A 14,650-nucleotide genomic window follows, 5' to 3' on the forward strand; every position below is an offset into this window, starting at 1 on the left:
CAGAGCTTGATACTGACATCCTCTGTATTACCCTCGATTTACACATCATCTACAACTTAAAAATTAGCTTCATACTTAAACTAGTTCCCCAAGTTTCCCCCTTTCTCCTGCCCTTTATGTGGCAGGGATGATTGCCGCTTATTATCCTGAGAAATACAGAAATAACAACATTTTCACAGACACCAAGCTTCATAGCTTCAAATCAAAACCAAGAAAGAAGAAAGAATGAACGGTAAATAGCACATTCACAGGAGAATCTTTTTTTTTTTTTCGTTTTTAAAAATGTAGTAAAGATAAAAGAAATTCAAGTTTGTTTTTTTTTTAAAAAAGGTTGGTTTGAAGGACAAGACTGTGCAGAAGCCTGAAGAGCAAAAGGCAGGCGGATCCTGCCATGCGCGGCAGAGGGAGGGACGGGCAGCAAGCGGCTCTCGACGTGAGCTCGAGCCTTTGCGTGGGCAGCCGCGGGGCAGGGGCACGGCCACCCCGGCCTCCCCGGCGAGCGCGAGCGGCCCTGCCGACAGCCGGAGCGCCCGGGAGCCCTGCTCGCTCTGCCGGCACCGCTCGCTCTCACGGGCTCGCTCGAGGCAACGCCGCAGCACGGGGAGAACGGGTGTTCCTGGGGCAGCGGCTCGCTGGCACGGGTTGCCCCGCAGCTGGCAATCCGACTGACCGCTTTGCACCCATCGCCCTGAAAACGCCGTGCCCCCCCTTTGGTCTCTGCGTGACGGGAGACGGCAAAAGCTCAGGACTGAAGAATTACAGAAAAATCCAGGGCTGGACCCCCATGACCCGAGGCAAGCAGTGCCCGTTCACAGCAGGCGTGAGAAGAAAAAGACAAACGCCCCCGGCATTATCCGTAATTAGAAGGTAACTACAGCGTATGCAAAACGGCTGGAGAGTTAGCTCCTGCTGCCTCCGTTTGCCGTGCCCAGAGCCCATCAGCGTAGACCGGCTTCTCTGAGCACCCTGCTGGTCCCTCCGTCCCCCAGCCCTCTCGAGGGGCCGGGCATGCCGGGGACAAGGACTGGCTACTGACACGCACAGCGGGGTCAAGGCTCAGCTCATGGGACAGAAGCCTGACCCAAAGGCAGGCGGTGGAAGAAAACCCAGTTGCTTTCAAAAAGCTTTTGTTCAGGTCCTGGGCCCTTGCCGCTCGAGCTCCAGTCCCTGCCATCAGCTGGGATACCTCGGCAGAGTCCCTCTGAACATGTGAGCCCGAGCACTTCAAATTTATGTCCCAAATCTCTGTTCGGATTAAAAGTAACTCTTCAGCTTTCCATCTGCACAAATGCTATGAAGGAGAGGAGGGGGTCAGTCAGCCAATTTATCTTTCAAATAGGGGATAAAAATTGACTTGTCATGGCAGAAAATTCTACCAAAGACTATTATTGTTGATTGATTTCTCTATGACAGAAGGTCAGATAAGCAAGAGCAGATAGATACCAAAGATAATGAACTTCCCCCTACTAGCATTAAGCACAAATAAAATATGGGTCCCTGTAAACCGAATGTTACGTGAAGAATGGAACAAAAATTCCAACCTTTCCAGGGTGTCCTTCAAACCAAATTCACAAATACATCTAGTGACTGACCTAACGTCTCTACATCTCTAGCTACGTTCCTACCCTCTCATAATACCTGAGTTTGCAATGCAACACATTCACTTTACCCTGTTTAAAAAATACAAGTCATTAGAGGACTTGGTGCAGAAGATATTAAGAATGACTGTCCAGTGAGCTAGACTCTGGTTCGGTATATTAGCGTCTTCCTTACTTGCCAGGTTAGTAAGGCTTTTCTACTCCCTACAACAAATGGGTTATTCGTTAGTGGATCCTGCCGCCAATCAACCTCCGTAACATTTGCTTTATACAACAGAAAGTAGAACGTTCTTGTCCATTCCTCATCATAAATGAATTTAGGGGTTTTTGTTGTTGTTGGTCCAGCATTAGTCTTGGGAGTCTATTTTGGATAAACACAGAATACCTTACGGATTATTGTTGTTGGGTATTTGGCAATAAGATGACCACTTTTATGTACACTAATTAAAACAAACTCTTATTCATCAACAGATTATAATAATTCAGTAACTGTAGAATAAAATTACTCCTATGCAATTTTAACAATTCCTTGAGTGTATAAAAGCAAGCCAGCTTTTATATATGAGTGTATATAAGCACGCCAGAAGATAACCCGTAATAGAAAGATCATATCAAGCTATTTGGAAATTAAACTTAAAAGCTGAGAAATACTTTCTAACTTACAAACAGATATACTAAAATCTTCCCATTTACACTTGAGGTATAGGCTGTATGCAGAAGGCTTTCCTGAGAAATACGCGCTTGTCTCATTTTACAGTCAGGAAGTAAATGAGATTTACGGAACCACCTTTGGATTGTGAGGCTCTATCAAGCTGAACTGCTGCTGGGCCCAGCAGCTGTTACCCGTAACATCCTATTTAAATAATGAAAAATGAGCAGCTAGTGGACTTTTAGAAAAGGGAAACCATCAAGCTGGAAGATGCCCAAGCGGGACTGCGAAGGCGGCGATGCCGCCGGGGGCCGGTGGTCAGCCAGCAGCGGGTCTCCGAGGAGAGGTCTGACCGCAGCCGTCAGCACCGGGACACGGCACAGCTGCTGACTGACCGAGATGGGCCCCGCCAGTGGTCGCAGCCTCTCTCGGGCTGCAGCTGAGGGAGCACCCGCCGGGTGAAGGGGAAGGAAAGAGGACTTTGGCGAACGAGAGTTTCCTCCTGCTCACCATCACATTCATCTCCCAACAGCTCCGGTGCCTCTGAGCAGTACTCGCTTCGTGCCACACGGCTGTCACCGGGACAAGGCAAAAAGGTAGCAACTGGTCCCTCCTACCCTGAAGGAGCAGAAGTTGTTTCCCAAAATATTTTTAAAACAGCATTCAAACATTTGTTGGTGAACACTCTTGCTATATAAACATCAGATTCATATCTAAGGACACAGGGCAGGAAATCCAGCCAGGGTGACACGGCTGCCCAGGAGAGTGACTGAGCCTTCGAACGTTAGTTCTGAATGAAGGAGATGAGAACAGGAGCAGCTCATCCAACCTCCCCACCACCACCAGGAGCAGGAAGCCATGAGGTTACTCATGAGAATACCCAAGTTTAGATAAACACCAGCACTTAGCAATTACTCAGCCAGCTAACCAGTTGTCATTAGACCAGTTCTCCGTGCGGTGGAGTGGTGTGGAGGTTGTGAGATGGAAAATCCAAGCCTTGCAACACCTAGGACAGAACAGTTTACCAAGTACTGCATTGATACCATTTTTCCTGGTAAGAAGGGATTCCACAAGCAGCAGAACAGTCCTGGCAGGGTATGACTATGGATCACGCGTTCCCCGAGTCCAGCAGAGAAAGCCATGCCAGAGGACACCGGAGTCCCTCACCCCGTTACACAGGTCACATTTAACCACAGGGTACGGTAACTGTTCCCAGAAGCGGGCTGCTTGGGATTGCTGCAAGGCAGAAGCCTCCTCAGTAGTCAGATACCACCTTGGAGGAATACACTGAAAGGGGCAATCCTGCCTCTTCTCTAAGTAGGTTTTTCCTGCTTTTGTGAGCCTAAAATGGATGTTAAGGAAGCGATGAGAAATTACTTGCAGTTCTCTAGCAACAAGAGTACCTTTGTGTAACGCCAGGAGTCTGCTACGAACTGCAGCAACCCGACGTCAGTCGGGTGGGAAGGTGTGCAGCAACAGCGAGCGGCCAGCTGGTCAGGCTGGGGCTGGGGACAGAGCCCCTCCTGCAGCTCCCAGCAGGGGACAGGGGCAGCGAGCCCCTCGCAGCTCGGGAGCGCTTCGGTCCGGCTGCGGCAGGAGCCAAGGAAACCGCAGGAGCTACCACCTGCATCTGAAAACTGCCAGGGGAAAAGACACCAACTGGCGAGACAGACTCTTCCTTCTTCTCCACTCCCTGCCTTTTGAAAATTATTGTTGTATTTAAAGAAAAAAAGCTTGGCACTTCTCTAACACCCGCTTCTCCAAAATCGTCCATTTGGGATACTAACAGCTCTGTTGATGCGGTGAGGCCGTTTGCTCTCTATGACAAACGCTTTTGGATACAAATCATGGAAAGAGCAGTGCGTGAACAGCATCTTCTCCTTGAGGTAGTCTTAGTCATCTCGGTCCCCAGCCCCCAAAATACAAAAGAACTAACCCTAACAAACACTGTAACATTAAACATCTTCACATTCTGTAAACCGCTGGAGAATGCATCTGCTGCATTCATACAGAACCATGTGCATCGTGTTGAAGATCATACATTCAACTCTGTCGTGAAATAAATATATAGGAAAAAGAGTAAAAAAACAAAAACAAACAAAAAAGATTCTTGCTACAATGGCAGGGACGCCCACCGCCCCGTCTCCTGCCTGGATCGCGTTTGCCCCTCTCCCGAGGCGAGCCAGCTCCCTGCCTGAGGCTCAGCGTAAGGCACCGGCCGGGGCGAGCTGGGCTCACTCTTTGCTCACGCTCGTCTTGCAGGAATGTAGAACGGCCTTAAAAAGGAGAGGCAGCTGCTCCAGGGGGACATTCACCATTTTTCCTGGTAAGAAAAAAAAAAACCAGAATTAGCAGCCACTCCTGAATCAGATTTCAGAGACACCTAAGCCAGCAACGCCAGAGATGGTTTTACCTTGAACCTCTCAGAGAAACAGTTAATCATCCTACTGCTACATTAGACATTTGATATTCATTTGGACACAACAGGATTTATTATTTACTGAATCGAAAGCTAAATAAATGGGCAAAGTCAGATCAAAATCATTTCTCCACAATGGAGCAGTATTTATAGGAACTGGGAAAGACTAAACCCCGTCTCTCCTCGAACTCCCCTGTTGATCTCAATGAGTAAATTACGAGAGCTACCCTGTGATTATTATCTAGTTCGTTACAGCGGAGTAGGATGAAGCATACGGAGCCTTGACACGGGGAGGCAAGTGCCTCCCTTTGCCGTGACATTCAGGAACAAACAATGTTTTAGTAACACCAGACCTTGTAGAGCTAATTAGTGACACAACTGCATTTGAAAGTTCACCTGCGGATTTCAGAGGTCCAGACGAGCTGAAACCCGGGGGTTACACCGCAGGTCTGCCCGCCGCTCTGCTTATCATCCGCTGCTTAATTAAGCGGCATTTCAGAGATCTCTCTATTTCTTATGAGAGAACTACTCAAACCAGGATTGCACCCCTTTGAGACAAAATGGCTGTGAGATGGGATTGAAAGGAAGAAAATAAAACCAGAACCTGACCAAAGTACTTAAAGGGCGGCAGGTGAGAGCAAGGCACGTCTTCTTGGGTGGGAGCAGGGGACCCGGGAGCGGGACGTAACGCCGCGTCCGGCAGCGTCACAGGGACAACTTGCACAGAACCAGTCTGGCTGGGCGAGCTAGGGGTGACGGGAGATCAGCTTAAAGGCGGGGGAGAAGCTTCGATAGAAAAAGGTCCCACACAACCATCCTCCACCACAGCTGACAAGAATTTCACTGGTATAAATTAATTTTCTTTTAAAAGCAAATTTCCTAACTTGCACGCGATCCCAGTGGGAGAAGAGCTGAAAAAGTTACCTGCAATATATCGTATCTCTGGCAAACACATCATTAAATCCGGGAAACGGTTTGGCTGGTGTGGGTATTTGTACTCTGTGAAGTCCTGGCAAACATACCAATACCGCTTATTCAGCTGCTCCAGTTGGGACGCGTTAGTCAGACCCCTGATGTCTGAAAGTGGATATGATTAGAGTAATGAAAACATGCCGAAAACATCCCAGAAGAGCAGCAGCCTCGCACTCATTGCCATTTCTCCAGGAAAGACAGACTGGTTGCTAAAACTCGAAGCCGGGTCCGTGCTTCAGAGACTGGCTTCGAGTGCCCAGTTAGACAAATACTGAAATTCCCGTCTCCCCTCCTGGCATGCCTGCATCGCGGATGCGTCTTTACACGCGTGTCTGGGTACAGGATTTCCTTCCACGAAAGACCAGGATGGGAACGGCTAATGTCCTAAGCTGCTCATCTACAGAGCTCAACGAACGCTCTTGGAGATACAGCTCCAGCAACCTTAAATCCCTGCCCGGCTGGCGTAAAGCAGCTGTATGTCAAGGTTTAGTCCTCACAGCGGATTCAGCGTAATACTTCCTCAGACAGAAACATGTTGATTTTAGCTATATCATCTTGGCTGAGGAAAGCGCTCAACTCTATAATTCAAGGCATCATCATATTTCTCCCCATCTGCTTATGAATTATGTCATATGAGCTTTATAAACTTGTCAACGTCTTATTTTTAAATTTAGCTTTGCCAATGTCAGGCAACGTACACAAAGGAAAAATGGACGTTTCCAAGCTATCAAACTGGCAGGAAGCCCCACCGCCACCGTTCAGTGTGATCAACGGCATCGGCACGCTGCCGGGGGTCCTGGGCAGGATCCGGCGCGGTGGAGCAAGGAAGCCGCGGACCCTCGGTGCGGGCTCGGTATTGTAAAACCATCTGACGGAAGAGGCATTTATCTACTGCCCAAAAGCTGACTTTTAAAAATAATTCTCAGGTATTTCACATAAAAAATTGCAAACTTCAACTAAAAATAAAAGACGACAGGAAGTTAATGAAAATACATTTTGGAAAACAATGGAGACAGCTCGAGAAGTGCATTATCCAGTGTCAGGAAACTGCCCAGGGAAGCAAACCGGAACCTCAGCCCGGCTCAGATTGAAGCGTCAGCACTATCTCCTGCTGGAAATGAGTGGGGGAGGAGGGCCTGCAGCACGTTTTTACAGACTGCTACTATCTTTCACAGTACAAAAGACTTCGGGGACATTTATTTCCAAAATTACAGCTGAACACCATCCATTAAGCATTCGCCTCTCAACAGTTGTCTTCATCTACAACGTGAAGAAATGTGCGGCGAGGCCCCGCAGACGCGGCGTCCCAAAAAACAATCGGGAAGGGGATCCGCAGGCAGCGGATTGAGACAGCGTGCAAGAGTGGAGACAGGGACAAGCACTACTGAGGAACGAAACCGATCTGTTCCCAACTACTTCAGCCCACCACCATTGTCAGGAAACAACCAGGATCTTCTCACATGTTGAAGAATTACTCTGCGTGGATTCTGAAATGTCTAGGGTCTTGCGGCAGACTGGACTGCCAGCTGTAACGGGCTGGTTTAATCAACTGGAATATTCAATCCCTTCTCAGGCAGAATTCATTGCTTGCATATAAATACTTCATTCACGATTACTCTTCACCTTAAAGAGCTGGCATTAGGTATAGAATCTAAATAGCAGGCAGCCAACTAGGTGACCTGAAGGTAAATATTTTAAAGAGTCAGAAAAGCTCTAAAAAAAGGGAGGATTGGTTTTACAAATTCACCCTCTAAAGCAGAAAAACGGACAAGTACATTTTCTAGTCAGGAGTCTTTGAAAGGTTGTTAGGCAAGCACTCAATGCTTACTTCAGAAGAAAAAGTTATGCAAATTAACTGCTTTCAAAGTATCATTTAGTTAATTGCCTAAACAGTTACCTAAAGCAACAATACTTTTAGATGACACATCTTCGCCTGATGAAAAGTTCGTTAGCAGCTGCTAAGTCATCACTCACCCAAACCCTATCGAGAAAGGTTTCACTGGCCTCTCTGCTCTGTTCTAATTCTGGTATCCGCACCATTGGTACCCATGTAAAATGACACGCTTACCGTCCTTGGCGTCTATATTTAAAGGCAATAAAAATTGGCTAAGCAAATGAATTCATTCACTTCCAGGATTTCTTCATGTGGTACACAAGTATCGCACTCTGCACGGTGTTTGGTCTGCACGACGGCAAACACGTGCAGAGAGGTTTCAGAGCTTGAGTCTCTTTGTGGGTCTCGGACCCCGTCCTCCCATTTCTCAACAGGGAAGCAAAGACTGCTCAGACTGTTTCAGAGAATTTCTCCAGTGGGACTGACCCCTTCTCTTTGCCGACTCACCTTGATTTAGGAAGTTAATGGCTTTCATACACGCGTACTCCTCGTTGCTGACCTTCAACTGGTTAAATTTGCGAAAGAGGTAGATCAACCGCTCCATCACCTCCATCCCCTCTTCACTGAATCTGGAGGACAAAGATCACACATCAACGTATACAGGACAAAGTCTGTACAATAAAGGCAAGAAGCTTATTAAAATAACTTCAGAGATTTTAACATCTTGCAAGAGAATTTAAAAAAAAAAGTCATCGAAACTGCTTGAAGTCTGCCGGCATCATTAAGTTAAAGTAGAAGTAAGAAGGAAAGTGACTCAGTTACAAACTTGACTGTTACAGATATTTTAGCAAAAAACCATTTGTTGGTGACTCGGTTCATCGCCAGCCTGCTCTGACAGAGGAAAAGGTCTGATGGAGGCAGGAATATGCAAAAACTTCTTGCATGCTTGTAGGCACACCGCTTTGCCTCTCTGCACTTGCATTTCCCCAGATTTCAATGAGGATTGTGCCTTCGCACTTTGCTGGGCTAATGGGAGGTGTAACTGAGCAGTCTGGGGAACGAGATAAGATTTCATAGAGAAGTGGAGTGATACTTGTCTTGTAGGACACGAAAATATCCTGCAGAATACCCCTTCTCCTGCCAGGTGCAAGGGGGAGAAGGTATTCCCCATCTGCCTGGTGATGCACTGCACCTATCCAGAGGGAAAGCAGCTCACAGCCACCTCGCACGGCACCGCGCCTTACTCCTGACGGATGCTTTTGCAGGATAAAAGCACCCTAGCAATCCTTGGAGTGCTTCCCCCGCTCAGAGACAAGCCGCCCCCAGCAGCGTTTCACGTGTTCTCGCCCCTCGCTGCCCCACACCTTTCTTCAATTTGTGCTTTCCACCACTTGCAGCAGCCCAACGTATCCTGCCCTGGCCACCAGCAGAAACGCCGACGCATCCTTGGGGGCCCGGAGGTGTTCCCCGGACTGCACAGCACCCTGCACCCCGCCTGAGATCTGGGATCGGGGCCGCCTTACAGCACGTTACAGAGGAACGCTGGCTCTCTGCAACAAACGCACCCCGCCTGACAGCCAAGTTGTTGGGTTTTTTAAACAAACCCCTCCATTCTACAAAGCTGATAAATTCATTTTATCCGTTGCCTGTTGAATCAGCGCAGTCCCCGGGCTCTGGCTCTGCCCAGCACATTTCAATGCATCGGCCGAAGGGAGCAGCGCCCGAGCAGGGCTGCTCCGGCGGTACAGGACTGCAGGACACGGACCCCAGACCCTGCTGCACAGAAACTCCCAGAGCAAAGTCCATTTCCAACAGCAAAAGTGCCTGCAGTTCCTCCTATCTGTAGAGTGCCGTTGGAAACAGCCTTGTTTTAAACACTGAGGAATTACACCAACCCCCGTACAACAGCGGCGCACGCTTCATTTATCTGACAGACAGGTGAGGAAGCTCACCTCCCCCAAATTCCCAGGAGTGACTCACACAGATCCCGTATTTCCACACAGCCGTTTTTACTGCCTGTTCATTATGGTTTGTTAGTTTTCCTCGGCTGAGAGCTTCTGGGGTGAGACATACTGCAGGAAGGCTGGGATCCTTCTCACAAATACAAATATGCATAAACCCACAAATAACCAACGTTAAAGGGAGTGAAACTGCAGGCTACGGTCTAAGGTTGAATTATGAATGAAGTCTAAGGAACGCAAGCCGTTTCCTTCTAAGCTTTCCCCCTCAAATAGGACAGGCAGCATTCACTGCACTTAATAAATGTGTATCAAGATCCAACCAGAAAAGCACTGCTGCTAGTGTGGACTGTCAGGGACCCTCCCCTGGGATCCGGATCCACCACCTACACCCGCCCTGGCGTATCTCACCAGGTACGGCACACTCGTTTCTGCATTTGTACTGTTTGCTGAAAACAAGCTGCGCATTTCTCCGGAGCGTCCACGCTTGCCAAGGGAAGCCAGTGCCACAGATGGGCGGGAGAGGGCACGCTGGCGCACAGGGAACGTACATCTCCCCAAAATCTCCTGGGAAACTGCCTGATGGAGATTTCGTGGGTGCAGAACGAGGTCCTCCTGCAGAAGGGGGTGCCGGGCTTCTTCGTCAGGAGCGACGCCCCGCGCGTGCACCACGAAAAAGCCGTGGTGTAAGCAACAGGCCGAAGCAGAGCGAGAGGGCGCGGAGGGCTGCCAGTGCCCGCAGGCGCGCTCTGGGACCATCCCACGCGTGCCAACGGCCAGAACAGCCTCTCGGGAACGCATCGCGCAGCAATACCCTCGGTTTCAAAGAAACCACATATTGCAAAAATGCTCAGAAGTGGGACAGAAGTGTTTAGGGAAGCTTCAGCTGCGCTCTGGCATTGTACAGCACAAAGAATAAGAGTACAGCCAGAAAGCCATCTTTGAATAGAATAAAAATAGAACCTTTTTCACTGAATAATACCTTATTTTGGCATGTGTGTTTGTTTACTTCAAAGTTATTTGTAAAATGCATGGTGGAGTTTGACCTCAGAGAAGTGAAAACAAGCTATCTGAACTCCAGGTCACTTCTTCAAGAAAGTAATATTGTAAGTGATGAAAGCCTTGTCGGCTAATCTAAAGTTGTACAAGTTTTCTTGCTCTCAAGTTGACATTAAAAATCTTGCAGGTGCAAGACTGCAAAGCTCAAGAAGTTAATGAGCACAAAGACCACTCAGTCGTCTGTTGGGTTTAATTGTTTTTAGAGCATGCACATTTTTACCAGCCACTCATCACTTCATAAATCCAGGAGAGCTCTTCTCTCATTCCTGCAGTTGAACTGTCTTACTTTTCTGTGCATACTTTCCTCCCCCTTTCAAACAAAGCTGTTCTGTTTTTCACAGCCCTATTTCTTCTTGAGGACTGACTCCTCCACACACTTTTCCTCGCAGTTTACACCAGGCAAGTTTCTGGCTGGGAGTTATCGGGATCAGCTGGGGAGGAGAAGGAAGGGAAGCGCTATCAGGAGTGCTGGGGGAGGTCAGGAATCTATTCATTTCATATTCACCTCCAGAAAAACAGCACAATAAAAGAAAACATTTGATCTAGCAGGCAAACAGAACATTTAGTCAGTTGTTAGAAATGATTAAAACACAAGGGCTGGGGAGCTCATCCTATGCCTTCATTCATCACCTACCTAAGCGTTAGCATAGTTCCCATCGTTTTGCTAAATAAGAACAGAAATTAACCCCAGAGCACCAGATTAGCACAGCTCAGCGAAATTTCTCCAGCCGGCTGTGAGATCTAATGAACTTCGGTTTGCAATAATTACTGATCAACGCCAGAGGAAAGAGGGGCTCTTCGAGGAAACCCAAAAGTCGGACGCCTCTCCGTAAGAGCCCCTCGCAAATCCAAAGGGACCAGCTTTTCCACGAGCGCATCAGAGAGGGAGACTGATACCCATGAACTGCTGCCTGCAGACAGTCAAGCTACGGCTGAACTACCATAAAGACAGCATGGGAGGGAGCCGTGCAGCTTGAGACCCCTCATCTGTGCAACCTCCCGCTAAATGGCTTTTTTGGTGTGCATTTTCCCATCTTACTAATGACAATTAATGACACTTGAAAAGCTAAATCAGAAGAAGAGACTACAGAAGCATCCCGCTCCCAAGAACACCTATTTTCATCCATGTGCATAGATCTGCTCTGAAGGACCTTCGAGGCGACCAGCTCTGAATTGCCGGTTTCTGAAGGGCGAGGGTTCCTCCTTTGTCTTGTTTTCTTACCTCTCGCTCGTATTTATCGCAAACCCAAAATGAAACAAACACTTCTCTTTTGAGGCTCTGACCAGGACAGCAGGAACAAAAGGACGGCTGAATGCAGGAACAAGTGTTATTGTGGTTTTCTATGACCCTTACTGTTCCTCGCAGGAGCAGCACCAGATGCATGATGAATGGCCGGGCAGAACAGCGCCGCGGAGGAACCTGCCCCAGGAAATGAGACACCTGGGTCCAGCTCTCGGCTCCTCCGCCGTGGTCGTCAGCCAGCCAGCCCCTCCGGTTGTCAAAACAGATGCACAAAGGAACCTCAAAGAACCGTCAGATACTGCGATGGCTGGGGACCACAGCAGTATTTGAAATCTCTGCTCATCAGACTCTTAGATCCCCTGGTGACTCCTGCAAAACCGCCAAGCCTAGCAAGGGCCGAGCGCAAACAGGGCAGATGTTAAAAGGGAGGGCGGGCAGCACTTTCCGTAAGTCCTACCTATTCTGCCATAATATTGTGAGACTCTGAGTCTGCTACCAAAAGGAGGATCTGTCTGGCACCAAGACTACAAAACAAAACACCCAACCCAAAAAACAACACCCTGACCAAAATGATAAATGAAAGGCAGGTTCCGCAGAGCATCAGATAGCGAGTGCTATGGAGAAAACAAGAGCTAAGTTGCAACATCTTTAAATTTATGTAATCAAAACAATGAAATAGCAATTAATAATGAACACTTTGATAATACAGACAACCAGCTTTGTGAACAACCTTTCCACTGGCCCAAAGGGTTTTTAAATAAGACCTTCCGTTCTGTATCTCAGGGTTACCCAAAGTGTTGGTTAGTTTTATTCTCCCCGCAAAAAAGGCGGTTTGTAGGGCTGTGCTGGAGGACAACAGCATTGCTATAGGAACTTCAAAAAGCACCACACAGCACTATGCACCTTCCCCTGCAGAAGGAAGTTTTGATTCAACACTGACTAACCATGCCATACTTTCTAAACCTGGAACAACCATGCCCTAAAAATTAGAAAAGGAAAACGGCAGCAGGTGAGGTGACCCGTCCCAGGAGAGGTGGTTAGCTGGCCACGGGGCGCCCCACCGCCATCCTCCCAAGGGCTCCTCCACCCCCAGATCTCGCTCCCTTACCCGCGGGCTCAGCCCGACGTCTCACCTGTGCAGCTCGTCATCAGAGGGAGAGTACTTGGAGGTGACGTCCGCAAGGTCACCAAAGATCTGCTTGCTGTAAACAGTCAGCGAGGAGAGCAGGATCAGCTCCTGCCACGTAGAGCTGAGCAGGCAGGTATAGTCCTTTATGGAGAGTTCGCAAAAGAACGGCAGCTTCTTGATCCAAGCAATCTGCCTGAAAAGCAATTCATCCGCCAGACGACACAACAACGCAAACAGCTCTGCCTGAGTCACTTTATACCTGCAGGCACAGTTAATATGAAGGCATAAAAACAATTAACAACATTGAATGACATCATCTGACGAGGCACTTGAAAAGCAAGGCAAATGCCACGGGAATTCACGTTCAAGTGCCCAACGTGCCGGTGCCCAGAGTGTCACCTGGCGGCGGGAGCCGCGACGGCCAGCAGCCAGCCTGCCCGGCCGGGGGCTGCGAGGGGAGCCCCCCCAGCTGCTGGGGTCACCCACCCGGCCAGCACCCAGCCTGCCGGCCACGGGGCAGCCCGGCCTCAGAGACAGCCCTGCAGCTCGCACCGATGGACAGACTACCCAGCTTTTTTCCACCCGTGTATATTTTTCCAGCTACCGTGCTTATTAATTTTTGTACAGTTAATGCAATCTCAGGGCTGAAACCCATCGAGCCCGCTCCCATGCAGGCTCAGCCTGGCCACGTAGCCTGAAACACCACGCAAGGTCCGTGCACGCCAGCTCCAGCCCCAGGCAAGGGCACAGGCCACCCACGGGACACGGTCTGGTTTGCTGCTTGCACTACGGCTGCACCTTCTCCCAGGAGACGTGCCCCCCGTGCCGATCGGGCCGTGAATGCACGCACCCAGCTGCCCGCCTCGCTGTCACCAGCCTCGGCCTCACAAGCTGCAGCCGCGTGTGCAGGCAGGGACAGCCGGACCCAAGCGACAGCCAGGAACACACGGCTCCGGGCAGCCTCTTGCACCACCCCGTGCACACTCACCCGTCCTCGATGAGCATCGGTGTGCCGAGCGGCTCCAGGTCCTCCGCTGACACTAACTGATTGATGAGACTGTGCGACTGGGGGTCCAGGCTGCGCGTTTGGGGGGGCATCAGAGCCGAGTGAGCAGAATAGCTAAAAAGGTGCGGGAGGTACTGATAGTGCGTGGACACCGGCGTCCCGATATACTGATCCCTGAGTGCAGCGAATCCATTCAGCTCCACGGACCTACTGAAAGAAGGAAAAGCTTTTTAATATACCCCCCAAATTCCACCCAATTCATTAAAACGTTGCATCTGGCTCCATCAGAACTGTTAATAAAAATAGGGAGAAAAAAAACCAGAATGGAAAATGCCTTTGTATTTAAACCCTACGCTGGAAATAACTGAGAGTCTGCAGACCAGACGCCTTACACTCGCCTCATGTTGAGCCTGGCTCGGCGCTAGTTCCACTTAATGGAGATCTGGGAACTGCTGCTGAGCAGCCATTCAGAGAGTAAACCAGAAACCCAACTGTACGAAGCATTTCCACTCCGGCCTCCTTAAAGGGCCAGAATTTAGGACTGTAAATTAAGAATTTGCACAGCCAGCGAACACAAATGTCTCCTAGCTTAAGATGCAACTGCAAGTGAATGGAATGCAAGTCTGAGATTCTTGCCATGCTTACAATCATGCTGCACTAACAGTAACTGACGTTAATATAACACCATCAATTAGTCATCCAAACGGAGTAATTTATTGTCAAAATCTGAGCACAGTGGAGAAAAAACAGCTTATACAGAATGAACAGTCAAAAGGAATCAAG

General features: G+C 49.0%; 1 protein-coding gene across 6 annotated transcripts in view; it reads right to left on the reverse strand.

The window, feature by feature from the left end:
* Nucleotides 1–1,177: 1,177 nt before the first annotated feature.
* NR6A1 (nuclear receptor subfamily 6 group A member 1) overlaps nucleotides 1,178–14,650 on the reverse strand; it is a 97,439-nt gene continuing 83,966 nt past the window's right edge. For 5 of the 6 annotated variants that reach the window (XM_075519963.1, XM_075519961.1, XM_075519959.1 and 2 more), the window contains 5 exons: nucleotides 13,850–14,077; nucleotides 12,866–13,120; nucleotides 7,980–8,101; nucleotides 5,591–5,743; nucleotides 1,178–4,570 (listed from right to left, as the gene is read on the reverse strand). In XM_075519963.1, coding sequence (XP_075376078.1) covers nucleotides 4,482–4,570; nucleotides 5,591–5,743; nucleotides 7,980–8,101; nucleotides 12,866–13,120; nucleotides 13,850–14,077 — 847 coding nt within the window. In that variant the 3' untranslated portion in view covers nucleotides 1,178–4,481. The remainder of the gene's footprint in view (nucleotides 4,571–5,590; nucleotides 5,744–7,979; nucleotides 8,102–12,865; nucleotides 13,121–13,849; nucleotides 14,078–14,650) is intronic. The other variant, XM_075519960.1, reaches the window with a different exon arrangement.

Source organism: Mycteria americana, chromosome 17, assembly GCF_035582795.1.
Source record: "Mycteria americana isolate JAX WOST 10 ecotype Jacksonville Zoo and Gardens chromosome 17, USCA_MyAme_1.0, whole genome shotgun sequence".
Classification (NCBI taxonomy): domain Eukaryota; kingdom Metazoa; phylum Chordata; class Aves; order Ciconiiformes; family Ciconiidae; genus Mycteria; species Mycteria americana.